This window comes from Xyrauchen texanus, chromosome 38 (assembly GCF_025860055.1).
Source record: "Xyrauchen texanus isolate HMW12.3.18 chromosome 38, RBS_HiC_50CHRs, whole genome shotgun sequence".
Taxonomy (NCBI): Eukaryota; Metazoa; Chordata; class Actinopteri; order Cypriniformes; family Catostomidae; genus Xyrauchen; species Xyrauchen texanus.
Window position 1 is genome coordinate 22,422,291 of NC_068313.1, and position 15,573 is coordinate 22,437,863.

General features: G+C 38.0%; 1 protein-coding gene across 1 annotated transcript in view; it reads right to left on the reverse strand.

The window, feature by feature from the left end:
- Positions 1-15,573, reverse strand: part of pafah1b1a (platelet-activating factor acetylhydrolase 1b, regulatory subunit 1a) — a 62,674-nt gene that overhangs the window by 8,432 nt on the left and 38,669 nt on the right. The window contains exons 4-8 of the mRNA XM_052110129.1: positions 12,969-13,043; positions 12,558-12,764; positions 8,185-8,353; positions 6,797-6,899; positions 4,230-4,458 (exon numbers count right to left, since the gene is read on the reverse strand). Coding sequence (XP_051966089.1) covers positions 4,230-4,458; positions 6,797-6,899; positions 8,185-8,353; positions 12,558-12,764; positions 12,969-13,043 — 783 coding nt within the window. The remainder of the gene's footprint in view (positions 1-4,229; positions 4,459-6,796; positions 6,900-8,184; positions 8,354-12,557; positions 12,765-12,968; positions 13,044-15,573) is intronic.

Below are 15,573 nucleotides of genomic sequence, written 5' to 3' on the forward strand. Positions count from 1 at the left end.
CCTTCCATTCTAGCACCACGGCAATGCACCAGCACCTGAAAAGGCGCGCGTGCACACACACACAGTATTCTTAAGGTGAAAGGAATGTTGAATTCTGAATGTTTATTTTAATTATTTTTTGTTGGAAAAGCACTTTCTGTATTAGCTTAAAGCCCCCCAAGTTTACAATAGTTACTGTATTCTTTCAATAGCTCTAAGAAAGGGTGGCTGGGTGACCTTTTTATTTTTTTATTGAATGCTAGACATCAGAATGCATTATTTTGCTCTTGTACACTTTTACTTGAATTTTATTTTTGAATTTTGAGTTTAAGAAAAAGGTGAGTGTATTACTACTATATGTTGTTGTTATTTTTATGTGAATGAAGAATTAAAAGATGCACTTTATTCAGTAAGCTAGGACTATGTGTTTTCAACATAAATGTTCAATTCTGTTGGTTCAGGAAGGACACCATGACAGGCTGCTGGCTCCCACTGTCGCTGTTAATTTTTATTTTTTGTTGGAAAAGCACTTCTGTATTAGCTTAAAGCCCTCAAGTTTACATTGGTTACTGTATTCTTTCAATTGCTCTAAACAAGTATTTTGGGTGACCTTTTTATTTTTTTATTGAATGCTAGACATCAAGTTGTTGTTATTTTATTCTGAAAGAAGAATTACAAGATGCACTTTTTTTCAGTAAGCTAGGCCTATGTGTTTTCAAGGCTTCAAGGTTTTACTGAATGCTACCTCTGACTAAGAATGCATTACTTTGCACTTGTATAGTCTTTTATTTTGGAATTTTAAGAGCAATAAACAAGCAATGTTAAGGAATTCATTTTTTTTCCCCATTCAGATATGTAAATCAACATGTATAAATTGCTATTAGTCAATTAATGGGGAGATAATCGAAATCGAATCGGACTGGAAAAATGAATCGTTAGATTAATCGATGCATCGAAAAAAATTATCGCTAGATTAATCGTTTATCCCAGCCCTAGTGCTGGGTGAATGGGGTCCAAAGTGATTTTCCAGTCATTTTCCTCGCACTGGTGATTCTTGGAGGGTGGGAAGGAGAGAACAAATAATCTGTTCAGTAGTCCGGACTAACTTTGAAGTTTTCTGATGTCTGACTTGGTAGCTAAACCAAACCACAGTTATAGAAGTGCAGAGGTCAGACTCAATAACTTCTGAGTAGAACTGGATCAGCAGCACCTGTGGCAGGCTGAACGTCCTCAACTGGCGAAGGAAGTACAACCTCTGCTGGGCCTTTTTCCACAATGTCAATGTGGGTCTCCCACTTCAGGTTCTGTGAGATGGTAGTGCCCAGGAACCTGATTCCACTACTGCCATAGTGCTGTTTAGAATGGTGAGCAGGGCTGATGCTGGGGTGTTCCTCCAAAAGTCCACGATCAACTCCATTGCTTTGAGTATGTTCAGCTCCAGGTTGTTTTTACTGCACCGGTGAGCCAGCCGTTCAACCTCCCTTCTGTAAGCAGACTCGTCATCATTTTGGATGAGGCCAATGACTGTAGTGTCGTCAGCAAGCTTAACAGCGGGGTCCTTGGCAGTGCAGTCGTTTGTGTACAGGGAGAAGAATAGTGGGGAAAGCACACATAGGGGGCACCAGTGCTGACTGTACATGTGCTGGAAGTGAATTTCCCCAGTCTCATTAACTGCTGCCTATCTGACAGAAAGCTTGTGATCCACTGACAGATAGAGGTGGGAACCAAGAGCTGGGTTAATTTATTCCATAAGACAGCAGGGATGATGGTGTTGAAAGCCGAACTAAAGTCCACAAAGAGGATCCCTTTTTTTTACTGTTTTCTAAAGGTTTAATACTTTTTAGTCTAGTTGACTCGATAAGTTTTGTTTAAACGTCAATGAAATTAGTCGTTCCACAGATCCCTAATATATATACCATTAAACAGAGCTTCTGTAAATAACATTCAGGGCTTCACAATTAACATCTGTGACCATGTTGCTTATGTCAAGAGATTCTATTTTCAATTGTACTTGAACTGGTTTGGCAAGACCAAGACAACTAACCAAATGCACATAGGAGAAAGTTCCCCTTATACAACGATTGTAATAACTGTGAGAGTTAAAAGCTGTCTGGTATTCCACATGCTGTGAGGGTTAATGCTTCATCGGATAAATATGAAATTGGACGCGGTTGATCATAAGACTTGAATTTTTTTTTTTTTTTAAATAGTACAGTTTTTACCTTAGGCCATCAAGTGCTAATCCCTCCAATGTCATTTCATGGTCCAGTTCAAACCATTCTACAGGACAATTTTAGATCCTCAGGCCCATCACAATGTGTTTACATGGCATAGACCACTATAAAAATCCCTAAATATCTGAAAAGATGATGCATTGAAAAACAATGAAAACAAAGAACCTATTAATTGAAACCTTTTCAAATAATTTTAGAAAAAGTGTATCAAATATCCTGTTGACCTGTAATAACATGAGAACTTGTTTCTTTTTGTCTTTTTGCTTCTTCTTTTTGAGTAAGATTTGTGAAAGCGTAAATCAAATTGCAAGCGATAAAATAAATAGCATGCTCACAGAACGTTTTGTAAAGGTATAAGTCAAGTTGCAAGCACGGCAAAAAAATATTAGCAATAATTTTATGCTTTGCATAAGTGTAATTCAAGTGTTGTGAATCTGTAACTGAGTAATAACACAAAGTAAATTTGGCGTGTTGAATTGAATATTTAAGAGATGAGAGATACACTGAGAAATGAAGCTGAACCATATGAAATTGTCTGTCACGATATTAGACCAATCAAGTCAGAGTAAACTAGTCAACGAAAACATCATTTGATTGGTTACTAGAAGCAGATAGACCCGTCTTCACCCTTGTGCTTGCAAAACTCCTTCCAGTGAGAAATTCGTGCCAAAAGCGTGAGCGCAACAAAGGGAAGATTGAACAGTGTATATCGGATTATTCTGGAAAATATTTATGCCACAAACACAAGTCATTTACATGTTTGCAGTAGTTTATTTTACACAAACAGACTGATTCTACAAGGTCAATACATTTTTGCTATACCCTTTCTTTGCTTGCATATCGCTAATAGCAGGTTTGCAATGTTTTTAGGTACAAAAACAGTGCCAAAAGTGTAAAGCACGAAAAAAAATAAAACGTCAGAAGAATACACACCAAATTAAATTAATTACATGAATAAAATGAAACGCATGAATTACACTTATGCAAAGCATTAAAGTATTGCTAATTTTCTTACGATAGCAACTTGATTTTCACCTTTACAAAACGGTCTGTGCGCATGCAATTTTATTAATGCTTTTACAAATGTTACACTGAGCATGCAAATAATTTAGGTACTATTTTACCTTCATAGACACCTTTGACACCTCGCTGCTTTTTCAGCATCTCCCACAGGAGCCTTACGTTTTTATACACGTTAAAAAGAACATAATATTTTTTAAAAAGGCACCTTGAGACAATCGTGTTTTATTACATGCACTGCGCTGCATCTAGCTTTTTATAGCGGAAGAATGCATTCGCTATAAACTGCCCAAACACTTTATTACACAGTGTATGTTTTACATTTATTGCATGTTACTAATTACTATAATAACAAAAAGTACAAAATAATACACACAGTTTATCAAGAAATTCATCAGTAATTATCTAGAATAACATGAATGCTGTAAAATACAGTGTGACCTTCTACATGCCATTGCTTACCAATAAGGTTCCATTTGTTAACATTAGTTGACACAGACTAACAATGAAAAACTTTTACCGCATTTATACATCTTGGTTAATGTTAATTCAGACATTTACCAATACATTTTTTTAAATCTTAAGTTGTATCCAGTATGTTAACATTAGTTAATGCACTATGAACTAACAATGAACAATTGTATTTTTTTTATAAATTAACATTAACTAAGATAAATAAATGCTGTAAAAGTATATTGTTCATTGTTAGTTCATGATAACTAAGGCATTAACTAATGTTAACAAATGGAACCTTATTGTAAAGTGTTATCATAAATCTGCAAACTAATGTAATTGCAGAAAAAATTGCTATTACATATACTCCAGCATTCCTATTTTAACTGGTAGATGATGCATTTAGAAGGCAAGTTCTTTAATGAAACTACAATTATTGCACAAATTGAAATGGCAGTTTTTTATTTAAAAATAATAACTGGCAAGTGAAAATATTTGCCTCAACATTTTCCCCTTAATTCTGTGGTTTTGATATGTTCTCACCTCTGAGCCCGTCGCTTCCAGAATGGTGGGATGGGCACTTTCAGGGGCCCAAGAAATGCATTCCACCACATGTTCATGCTCCCGCAGCTCAGCCTTGCATTCTTTCGTGGCCACCACCCAAACACGCACTGTCTGGTCATTAGAACTACTGGCAATTAGGGTCCCATCCTGGTTGGGCCGCACCATGCGTACCCACTCTCTGTGGCCAGTGAACGTCTTCACACAATACCTGTTAGTGGTGTCAGCAAGCACAGATTTAAAAACATATGAATTCAAGAATTATACATTTGATTGTTTCTGCTATACATGTTGATGGATGAACATTTCTATAGAAGACATGTATTAACATTAGTAAATTCACCACATCTCAAATGTATTTTCCTTTCACATCAAAAGAGTTGTTTCTAATACTTGTTCACTTGTAACGTTGTTCTGAGACCTGTAGGTTGTTTTGTTACTTGTTGACCAACATTTACACAGGTGCTTTTCATCCAAAGTAAATTGACAATACAGTAATTGAAAGACTGTTCTGTTGGAACAAGCAGGGGTTAGGTGCATTGATTTAAGACACAATGGTGATTAAGCAGGACTGTATGTAAGTCAGTGGTTCCCAAACTGGGTGCCGCCAGGACTGGCTAGGGGTGCTGCAAAATTTCTGCTCAGTTTAATTTTTTAAAAGCAACACTTAAAAGTACAAGCAGTACTGAGTACTGACCTATTTCTGTACCTGTGCGCTGTCCGTCCACAGCTGGAAGCTTTTTAAATGCTTATATTACACAATAATATGTAAATATGCAATATTAAAAATGTAAACAGTCAGTGAGTATTGACATAGACAACCACCCCTGGAGTCGTGAGTTTGAATCCAGGGTGTGCTGAGTGACTACAGCCAGGTCTCCTAAGCAACCAAATTGACCCGGTTGTTAGGGAGGGTAGAGTCACATGGGGTAACCTCCTGGTTCTCGCTTTCGGTGTAGCGCGTTGTAAGTGCATGCCGCAGAAAAAAGCGTGGGGCTCCACATGCACTACGTCTACTCTGTAACGCACTCAACAAGCCATGTGATAAGATGCACGGATTGATGTCTCAGACGCAGAGGCAACTGAGATTCATCCTCGGCCACCTGGATTGAGGCGAGTCACTAGGCATTAGAGCACATTGGGAACTGGGCATTCCAAATTGGGGAGAAAGGAGGAGAATTTTTTTTTTTTAATTGTTAACATTGATTCGTTTTGAAACAGTTATGAATAGTTCTGTTGTCAATATCAAAAGGTTATTGTGACATACTGGTAAGAATTAAAAACCATGAGAGCATCACACACAGCAGAGATTTGTTCGAAAATAAGAAAAATGTATCCATTTCAAACTCTAAAACTGCTCCAGAGAGAAATCATTAATATCTATGATTTGTTTACTATCTTTGGCGTTTTGCTGCAACACAAATCACTAATTATTAAGCAAATGTGTAGACGTGGTGCCGTTATGGTTAAAATGTAATTGCTGTGATTAGTGGTAATGTGACCAACATTAATCTGATTTAAACTGGGATCCTCACAGAATAGTGCTGAGATGAGTGACTGATGAGATGAGAGCACCTGGAGAACGTGCATGTTTGATTGACACCAGGAGTGAGCATATTGAAGGGAGTGAAGCTGAAAGTGCTCATGATCGCTCAAACAATATCTATCACTCAACGAAACATCTGATTTCATGACTCATGTTACATCACCTATACTCAGATTTGTATATGCATTTTTATTTGTTTAATGAGTTTTTATACCCATTTGTAATCTCTTTATCCTCTCCGTGCTCACAGTGCAATGAGTCAGAACTCTTACTACCGTAATGACTGTAGAAAATGTGCAACTTAATATTCATACACGTTTAATTCTTACACAATTTTAAAATCATACCTGCAGATTTCATCTGAATAACAGCATGTCTGGAAGTTTAAATTCGTGAGTACTTAGAATTGCCAACAATTCATCTTCCAGAGCCACACTGCCATGCACAAAGGGCTGAGTAAGCACTCATTCACTAGAGTAGCAGTGTATGTGTGATTCCCTGCATGCTGCAAAAAAAGATCATCCCTGATTCTAGGCATGATCAGCTGATCACAGACTTAAGACGAAGATCGGCCGATTTAGATCAAAGCTCCCCTAACTGTTGAATTTTTTTTAATTGCTCTTGACTTAATATTTTAAAAAATTGAAGCAATGTTTAGGAGAAAAACTTGACTGCTACATTATTTAAATTTAATTTGTTAAAATATAAATTTCAATTATTCAATATTAAACTTTTAATAAAGAAGTGTTTTCAATCGCATATTTGTTTATTTTTTCAGTGGGTGGGGAGCCGTGAGGGAAAAACATTATAAAGTGGTGCCGCAATTTTAAAAAGTTTGGGAACCACTGATCTAAGTAACTCTGGGTTACTCTTTGGATCTGACCAGCAACCTTTGTATTAGCAGCCCAGGTCATTTCCCATTTTACTATCAGTATGCCCATCTCAAGAAATGTCTTTTTAAAACAATTAGACGCCTGCATAAATCATTTACTGAAGGACTTACCCAGTGGCCACCTCCCACATTTTAATGGTTTTATCCCTTGAGGCTGAAACTATATGATCTCCATTGGGCATAATAGCTACAGATGAAACATTATGGTCATGTCCTGAAAAAAGAAAGGAAAGCATGGAATTGAGTAGAAGGTTTCTCTGACTGTTCTTTAGTTACCATTTCATCTACAGCAGATCCAAATCAGAGTTTACATAAATTTGGATAAGCATTTGGAATAACACATAGTTTGACTGAGACAGTTGAATTCACCTACCAATTCAGCACAAAATATCCACACATTTCTACCATACAAATCAATGTTATGGACAATAATGTTTGACAATGAGTGGTTAAGCTTTAAAACATATTGAACAATTTAATGGTAAGAAGCTGCTAATTTGCCTTGGGCTGCTTTGTTCTCAGTGTGTGAGGAAAGAGAAGAGCTAATTACACAGGATGGCATTTTTAAGCTGCAGAATAGATGATGAAACTAAGCAGCCAAGAAAAAGCAGTCTTAAACATGGGGGAGAATAATGGAACGTTATCTCATCTTGAAGAGGATAATTAAACTGCTGTCCAAATCTCCTAATCTTCTACTAAAGCAGCCAACCCACGAAGCGAGACGAGAGTAGGCAGAACAGGGACTTGCAAACAGAAGGGGGTCCTTTTGCCACCGCCTCAAATCAGTTCTAGAAGAGTCTACCCTAGTCTCAGGGCAATCTGATATCTTCAGTGATGGGGTGTAAATTATAAGCATTTGGATTTGAGCATAATACAAGCTGGTGCACATGTTATTTGCATTATTACCACTCAGGGTTTGCACATTTTTGATGTGGAAAATCAATGACAGGGAAGTAAACTCTTGACAACACTTGATTAGCTAATTTTCTCTCTCTCTTGCCAGTATTTTTATTTTTTTACTTATTAGGTTAGCCATCCAGCATATGGGACATTTTGTAGACATAACACAGCACCCATACAAGTCAAAATGCAAATTTGCTTTTGTGTAAATCTCCCATTAGAAGCTCACATTTATAAGGAAGCCATTCAAATTGACCAAGCAATTAGGATTTTAAAAAAGGGTGCTGCCTAAGGAATGCTTTTCCTGCAAGGACAGTAGTCTTTCAGATTGTCTAAATCTAAAGGCTGAGTAAATACAATTCTGAACTATCAAAAAAGGAAAACCTTTATAAATGGTACAGTAAATGAAGGAAATGTGTTACAGGCTGGCTCATATTGTAGGGAGTCTCTCTCGCTTATGGATTTGTTGGCAAGCTGGCACTTTAATGAGCAGCATTCAACACCTGCCTCCTGACACTCTACTCCCCCCTGAGACACCCGTCCGCTCCTAACAGTTTTCAGAACCAATTAAAATATCTGACACTAGACACTGTGCATACCATGCATGGTCCTGATACACTCGAAGCCCTGGAAGTCCCAAAGCTTAATAGTCATGTCTGCTGAACAGGAGGCTAACAGCTTTCCAGTAAGGTCAAAGGAGATGTCCTGCACAGAGTCTGTGTGGCCCTTAAGGGTGCGCTCAAAGTCACCCGTTTCATAGTCCCATACCTGGATCAGAGACAGAATACATGTTTTAGTCCAATTCATTGACATTAACATGGACATAATAAATAAAAACCCTTTCTTATATGAATAGCTCAGCCAAATATGAAAGTTGTCATTATTTTTGGCTTCATCATCATTATATTTGTCATTCCAGACATGTACACAGTTATTTTCCCAAAGAATACAGCTCTTTTCAATTCAATAACAGTTGTATTTTTAATAAAATTATCCTTCTGTGTTCTATGGAAAAAAATAACTTAAGAATTTTTATTTTGGGCAAACTACTCCTTTAAATCTACTCATTATATAATAATTACATATAATAATCTCCTAGACAAGTGAAAGCATAAAAAGGCAGGTTTGGGCTTGTTGTTCCAATTTTTTTTTTTTTTTTGGTAAAACACCTGCCATGCAGCTCGTTTTTAAATACCATCAAATGTGCCAGACTACCCTCTGGATATAATCTATGGTGTGAACAATTGTTCGAGACTTTATCTGCTCCAAGAATCATCAGAATTCCATCCAACATTAACCTTGCGTTATCTCCTGCACGCCAAGCAAGATTGTGGCAGACTGTTTTGACATTACGTTCAACCTAATATTCAGTTGTATTAACTTATTTAATTTAAGCGCTTTGGTGAAGTGAGGTGAATGTGATCTGCTTGTTCGCCTGGATGCAGCCGTATGATAAACAGCCTCAGGGCTTAATGTGAAGATCAGGTTTCAGCAGTTTGCAGGCTCCAGACACACAGGGATAACACTCTGTCTGCTGCACAGGGGGCTGGTGACAGAAGCCCCTCCACCTGCTTATCTGCTCCCACTTCCAAAGGGGAGGGGGACTGAATCCAAACCGGTCATGTGCCGATAGAAAATATGCACACAAAAAGCCTGATAAGGCACACCTGGGTCTGTCAAATATGTAAGGAGTGTGTTTTAACCATGTAGCTGAGACTGCAATACTATTATTAGTGTACTTTTTGCAAGGACTTATATTTGCCCTTGTTCATCCTTCTGTAAGTGCCTGATCATCAGCATTGTTATTTTATAGGTTTGAAATGAGTCATCACATATTAAACGAAAAGGGGGGACTGTAAGGGGCCATTCAGACAAAGTATTCTTGCATTATAAGAATTCAGCGCAACTAATGGAACAAAGTTCTTTCAAAACAAAAACAAACAGCAAGGCATGGTACAATGGTCAAAAACAATTTTTGCATAGAAAAACAATTAAAAAAAACTAAAGATGTGTGTAAACGGTCCCCAAGATAACAGCAAACCTGAAATGTGGTAGCGCAGGCAAACAAATACTGATTTTTAAAACCTTATAAAACTAATATTTAGGTTGTCTTTATCGATCACACCAAACCTGAATCAAAAAGCAAAGCACTGTTGATGACTAGACTTGAAATCAACTTTATAGTGTAGCATGAACTAAGAGAGCTTATTTCAGAAAAAACTGTTGACATTTCAGATAATGTTTGAGCATGTATTAAACATTACAGTCTGTATAACGAACACAGGACTTTCAAAATACCAGCTGCACATGCATGAAACTGAACTGCAAGCTATTTGGTTGATTCTATTATGTCCAGGCTGAGCAGCAGAAGAATGGTCTCGACAACAGGCAAGAAAAAAAAAGCTGTCAAAGTTATAATTCACATAAAAGAATGAATAAAAATTTTAGCCAAGTGTAAAAAATGGTCTACCATAGACGTCTTGCCACATCTACATTACACTGAACGGAGGCGAGTAAGAAATGCTTCAGGCTGCTCAGCTTTAGGGCTCCCTGACAATTAGCTATGAATAGGTCTTGTGAATGTAGGGAATAGGCCAGGCAGAATATCTGAACTAGCCCTGGCTGTCTGCCTTACAGCAGACCATGTTAAGATTGGGAGGGCCGGGGATTTTGGGGAAGGATTTAATAGCAATGTACAAAACTAGGGCAGAGGAGAAGGGGGGCATAACCCAGTCCTGTCGAGCCCAAGTTGGTTTTCATAGCTGCAGGCACTGAGGTGGAAGATGCAATACTAGAAAAGCAAATCTTCAGGACAGCAGAGGAACCCTTTATAGGACCAATTCCAAACTGAAAAGAAAATCAGGGTTTGGGGTGGGGGATTGTGGGGCGAGTCTTGAAAATATTATACCACTGATTTTTCAGGGTGGGAATAAAGAAGGTTTAAATAAATATCATGTGGCAGTTCATTTGGATGCATCACTGAGGTTGAGTTGTTGGGCTAAGTTATGTATACCAAGCAGCAGAAATGGGGCATGTCTAGAAGTGCCTATTGCCAGGGGAATGTCACATAGCTTGTGCAGACTCGTGTATATTATGCATCTCTACAGCTCTGTATAATAGAGCAGGACAGAGAAAGGACAATGTCTGTCTGCAGTCAAATTTATAGCTCATTCAAGGCACAACACTGTATTTACATCAGGTAGGCAGGTTAACCTATATTTGATGGGCTATTATAACACTGTAATCGAGATTTGAGACAAAAAATATAAAATAACTAAACAAAATCTGTTTTAAATGAAAATAATTTTACATTTAGAAATGCTAAAAGTCAATATTTTGGGATTCCCATATCTCAGTTATATAGGTATTTAGTTATATATCAAGGACACAATGGTGGCGGCCATGGGGATCGAACCAGCAACCTTCTGAACAGTTCTGATTAACAGTTATGTGCTTTAGCCCACTACGCCACCACCACTCCATTACACCCCCTAAAGCAGCAGATACTCTGGGAGAGGTGATTACTGCTTTTGAAAAAAGTCATGAGGCATCAGGAATGGAATGGTGGAGAGAGAGAGGTGTAGTTGTTAATATGTGTAATTATATATATATATATATATATATATATATATATATATATATATATATATATGTATGTATATATATATCAGGATGCACGATACGTATCGGCCTCGATACCACATTTTCTAAAGTACTCCTAAAAAGTCCCCCGATACCAGGGACCGATACCACGGTCTGAGAAATGTCTATGTTTGAGCGGCGTGTAAGGGGTTAATCACAGGCGCCGAGTGCCCACTCCCAGGCCCCGGCTGCAGTTCAGAGCGGGGAGAAGGCAAGGCGAGGCGAGACGAGACATGTCAGCCGTGTGGAACTATTTCAAAGTGAATGAAGACGACAAAACAAAGGCGGACTGCAAATTGTGCTCAGCGAAATTGTCCAGAGGAGGCTCAAAAGGTAGCGCATTTAACACAAGTAATTTAATCAAGCACCTAAAATCCCAACATGACAACGAGTACAAAGAGTTTACCCACACTTCTAAACCAACACAACCCACGCTGCAGCAAACTCTTGCAAGACGAGATAAAATGTCCAGAGACAATCCACGTGCTGTGAAAATAACACAGGCAATTATCGAAGTACATTGCATTGAGTGACCAGCCACTCGGAGGTAGAAAATGTGGGATTCCTGCGTCTCCTCCATGTTCTGGAGCCCAGATATGATGTCCCAAGCCACCGCTACATGACTGACATGGAGCTGCCTAAACTACACGACTCCGTGCAAAAACATATCCACAGCCTACTGCAAGCCTCCTCTGCGTTTAGTTTCACCACGGATATTTGGACAAGCAGTGTTAGCCCGTGTTGCTAATTAGCCTAACCTGCCAGTGGATAGACGAGAGTTTCACGCCGCAACGAGCCATATTACATGCGAAACAATTCCGCGGCTCGCATACCGGCCAGGCGCATGTGTTTGAGGAAATGCTCCAGACATGGGGTATACCTAAAACATCAGTACATGTTGTGCTTCGTGACAATGCCAAAAACATGATTAAATTATATGATTAAAGCTGTTACCTGTAAATTTAAATCAAGTTTTTTTTTTATTAAGTACTCTGTATCGGTGAGTACTGAAATGCAAGTACTCTTACTCGTTTTCCAAAAAAGTGGTATCGGTGCATCCCTAATATATATATATATATATGTGTGTGTTTGTTGAGGGTCGGGGTGGGGTTGGGGGAGGTAGTGGGTGTTAAATTGATTGTGTATTTGTTTTGTTTTTCTGTGTTTTAATAAAAATGTTAAATCATAAAAATAAAGAAATGCTAAAATAGTAATTCAGAGTAAAAAAGATGATGACTAAAACTCTAAAAACAGATTTTGAGGTGTGAGATCTACACCATGCAGACAAAGAGCTTTATAACGCCACCATAGATATAGAAGACTAACTCACCTTTATTGTTGCATCCTCTGAGGCAGAGACTATAACACTGAAGACAGGATGGAAAATTACTCTGGTGACAGGACTCCTGTGGCCACTCAAGGCATATCGCTCAGGGGGACGGGGGACCCATTCTTTGGGGTCTCGCTTCTGTCCAATTGGCCCACCTAAAGTGATCTCTTCTTTTGCCTCATTCAATTTCGATTCTAATTCCATCACCTGGCAGGAGGTACAATGTGTAAAAAAAAAAGTTACACACTTCAAATAAACAAAGCATTGATTTTTTTTTTGTTGTTGAGGTTGTTGTACAAAGGCACAGTAAAGGGAGCATTTTTTAACCCTTTAATTTCACATTTCTGAGTATGAAGTCAGTGAGTCAAGGTAGCCTCCATGTTCCATTTTCCTTATTTTGGTCACACAAACCTTTTTCTGTAATCTGATGACAGAAGTCCATTTCTTTTCCAAAAGGCCTGCATACTTCTTATCCAATTCCTCATTCTGGTGACAAAAGATGGAAGAAATATTACATCTTAGCAGAATATGTGGTATTAAAAAAAATACATACAGCCTACAGCAAAACAGAAAGCATACACCTATCACCTCAGTGGCAAGTGTAAATTCCCTCTAAATCCCTTCACATGGGTTAATCTCCTGCAGACAAAGAGAGCTTACCAAGATTACAATTACACAAACATTGCACTGTGAAAAATTTACTTCAGGGTGCCTGGCACAAACTCCAATCTACAGATTTCTGGAAGTCATTCAGATCTTAGTTTGGGATATAAACCATCTCCAATGCGGGGCCAGTAAGGTTCATCTTTAGGGTGGGCAAGTTGTTGTCTTTTCATTGGACCTCGAAGGGGTGTGAGAAGTTTCTGGGAGTGCCCAAGGAAAATGTTCCCCTAGCCCCCTCTTAGACCCGGCCATGCTCCAATGTTACTAGATCTATCCTATCAACAAATGTTTAGCATCAAAAGGAACAAGAGTTCTGGACACTAATAAGCACCAACAAGAATAACTATAGTACTACCAATGTCTTCACCAGCGAAAATAGATTCTGGTCCCATTTATGAAACAAATCATATATTAAATGTTTATAAAGGCAAAGATTAAAATATTTTAACGCTTTCCCGGTCCGACGTGCCGAACTCGACCCACGGTGTGTTTCAGAGGTTTATGTTTTTGAAAGATAAAACTCCAAAAAAAAAAAAGTAAACATAATACATATATTTGGAAAGCTGAGATACTGTGGATTCGAACGATGTAAACCTTTTAAGATACAATCACAACAGCAGGTACAATCTATATCTTTGTCAGACCACCAACATATAAACAACCAAAAACAAAATTTAGGCAACTCACCTATGAAGCCTCATAGTAGTCCACTGAGCCATAACTTCCCGACAAAAACGGTGTTGTTTCATTGTCAAATGTCCAAACGATCAAATCAAGTAAAATGTTTAGTCCAAATCACATTATTACATCAATAAATATCCACAGACTCTTGTTGCATCATTTCAAAGCACCTGGCAGCTGTGCCTAATCTTTCACATATTATCGGTAATAACTTCAGTTCAGATGTAAACATTTCCTATATCCGTATCAAAATGGAAGCACGCACTCTGACCTTTCGATTGACATCTCATTTGACCCAATAGGAGCTTCCATGTCCTATCCAAAGCCTTCAATACCCAACCACAGTCTGTGTCGAATGTAAGGGCATACCCACTTTCCTTTGTTTACTGATCAAACCAATTACATCGAAGAGTGGAAATGACTGACGATCGTGATAGCCAATGAAATTCTGAAAACAGTGATATGCGGCTTTAGTTGAACCATTAGATCACGGTTCTCTTATGAGTGTGCGTAAGCAGCCTCGAAGTTTACCGACAGTTTTATGCCTCAGCGATAAAGCCATTGGAGAACTGTTTTGGAACTGTTTACACATTTGGCGATTTAAATATGGTGAAACGGACCTGAAAAACAGGATTTTCACCCCAGGATGTGATATAAGAAGGCATTCATTGTCAAAATTCTGAGTTTGGAGATGAAATTTCTGAAAACAATACGGATGATTTGGAGGCAGAGGAAATATGGAGAGATGAGACATGGCTCTGGACAAGTAAGTGTTTTCTTGTGTTTTATAACATATATTACTGTATATTCCGCGATAAATAAGCTTTAGTTTGAATAATGAACACATTTTGTAATTACCCTTTGTCGTGTGTTTCCTCAGTGAGTGTTTGAACCGTTTGTGCGTGTTTTTTGTATTTGTATGTGCGTGTGTGAGGTTTTAGTTCATTGTTTGTTTCAGATCTATTGACATGCTATATAGATGTTTTGTATATTTACTGTAAATATATATATATATATATATATATATATATATATATATATATATATATATATATATATATATATATATATATATATATTACAGGTCCATTTATAATATATATATATATATATATATATATATATATATATATATATATATATATAAAGTTGAAAATAAGAATATATGTTGTGTTTGAGAGTCTATTTGTTACAATGCGGGAGGTGGGGGAGGTGTAGGCCCATCTATTTGTTACAATGCTGAATTGATGGGGGAGGTGTAGACCCATCTCTTTGTTCCATAATACATTGGCAAAGTATACAGTATTTACAGTAAATATACATACAATAATGCATATTTACACACTCGAAAAGAAAAACTATATATATATATATATATAATACAGAACAGATGGAAAAGTTGTGTCTAGCTTTGTAAATTACATTTATTTATTCTCCCCACTCAGCAAGCTGCCACATAAAGTGGAGCAGCAGGACAGCACCTCATCAAGAGAGGAGGGCTTTCAGAGAGACCCTTTCTGAGGAGCTGGCAGAGTTGGGGTCTCACTCCACAGCCAGACCCAGTATCTCCTGCTCCACTAAGAGCAGATCACAGGCCGCTGCACATCACCAAATCTTGCACCGCTGGTCGCCTGAAGTGCAGGCAGTGTCATGCAAAGACACCAGTGAAGTA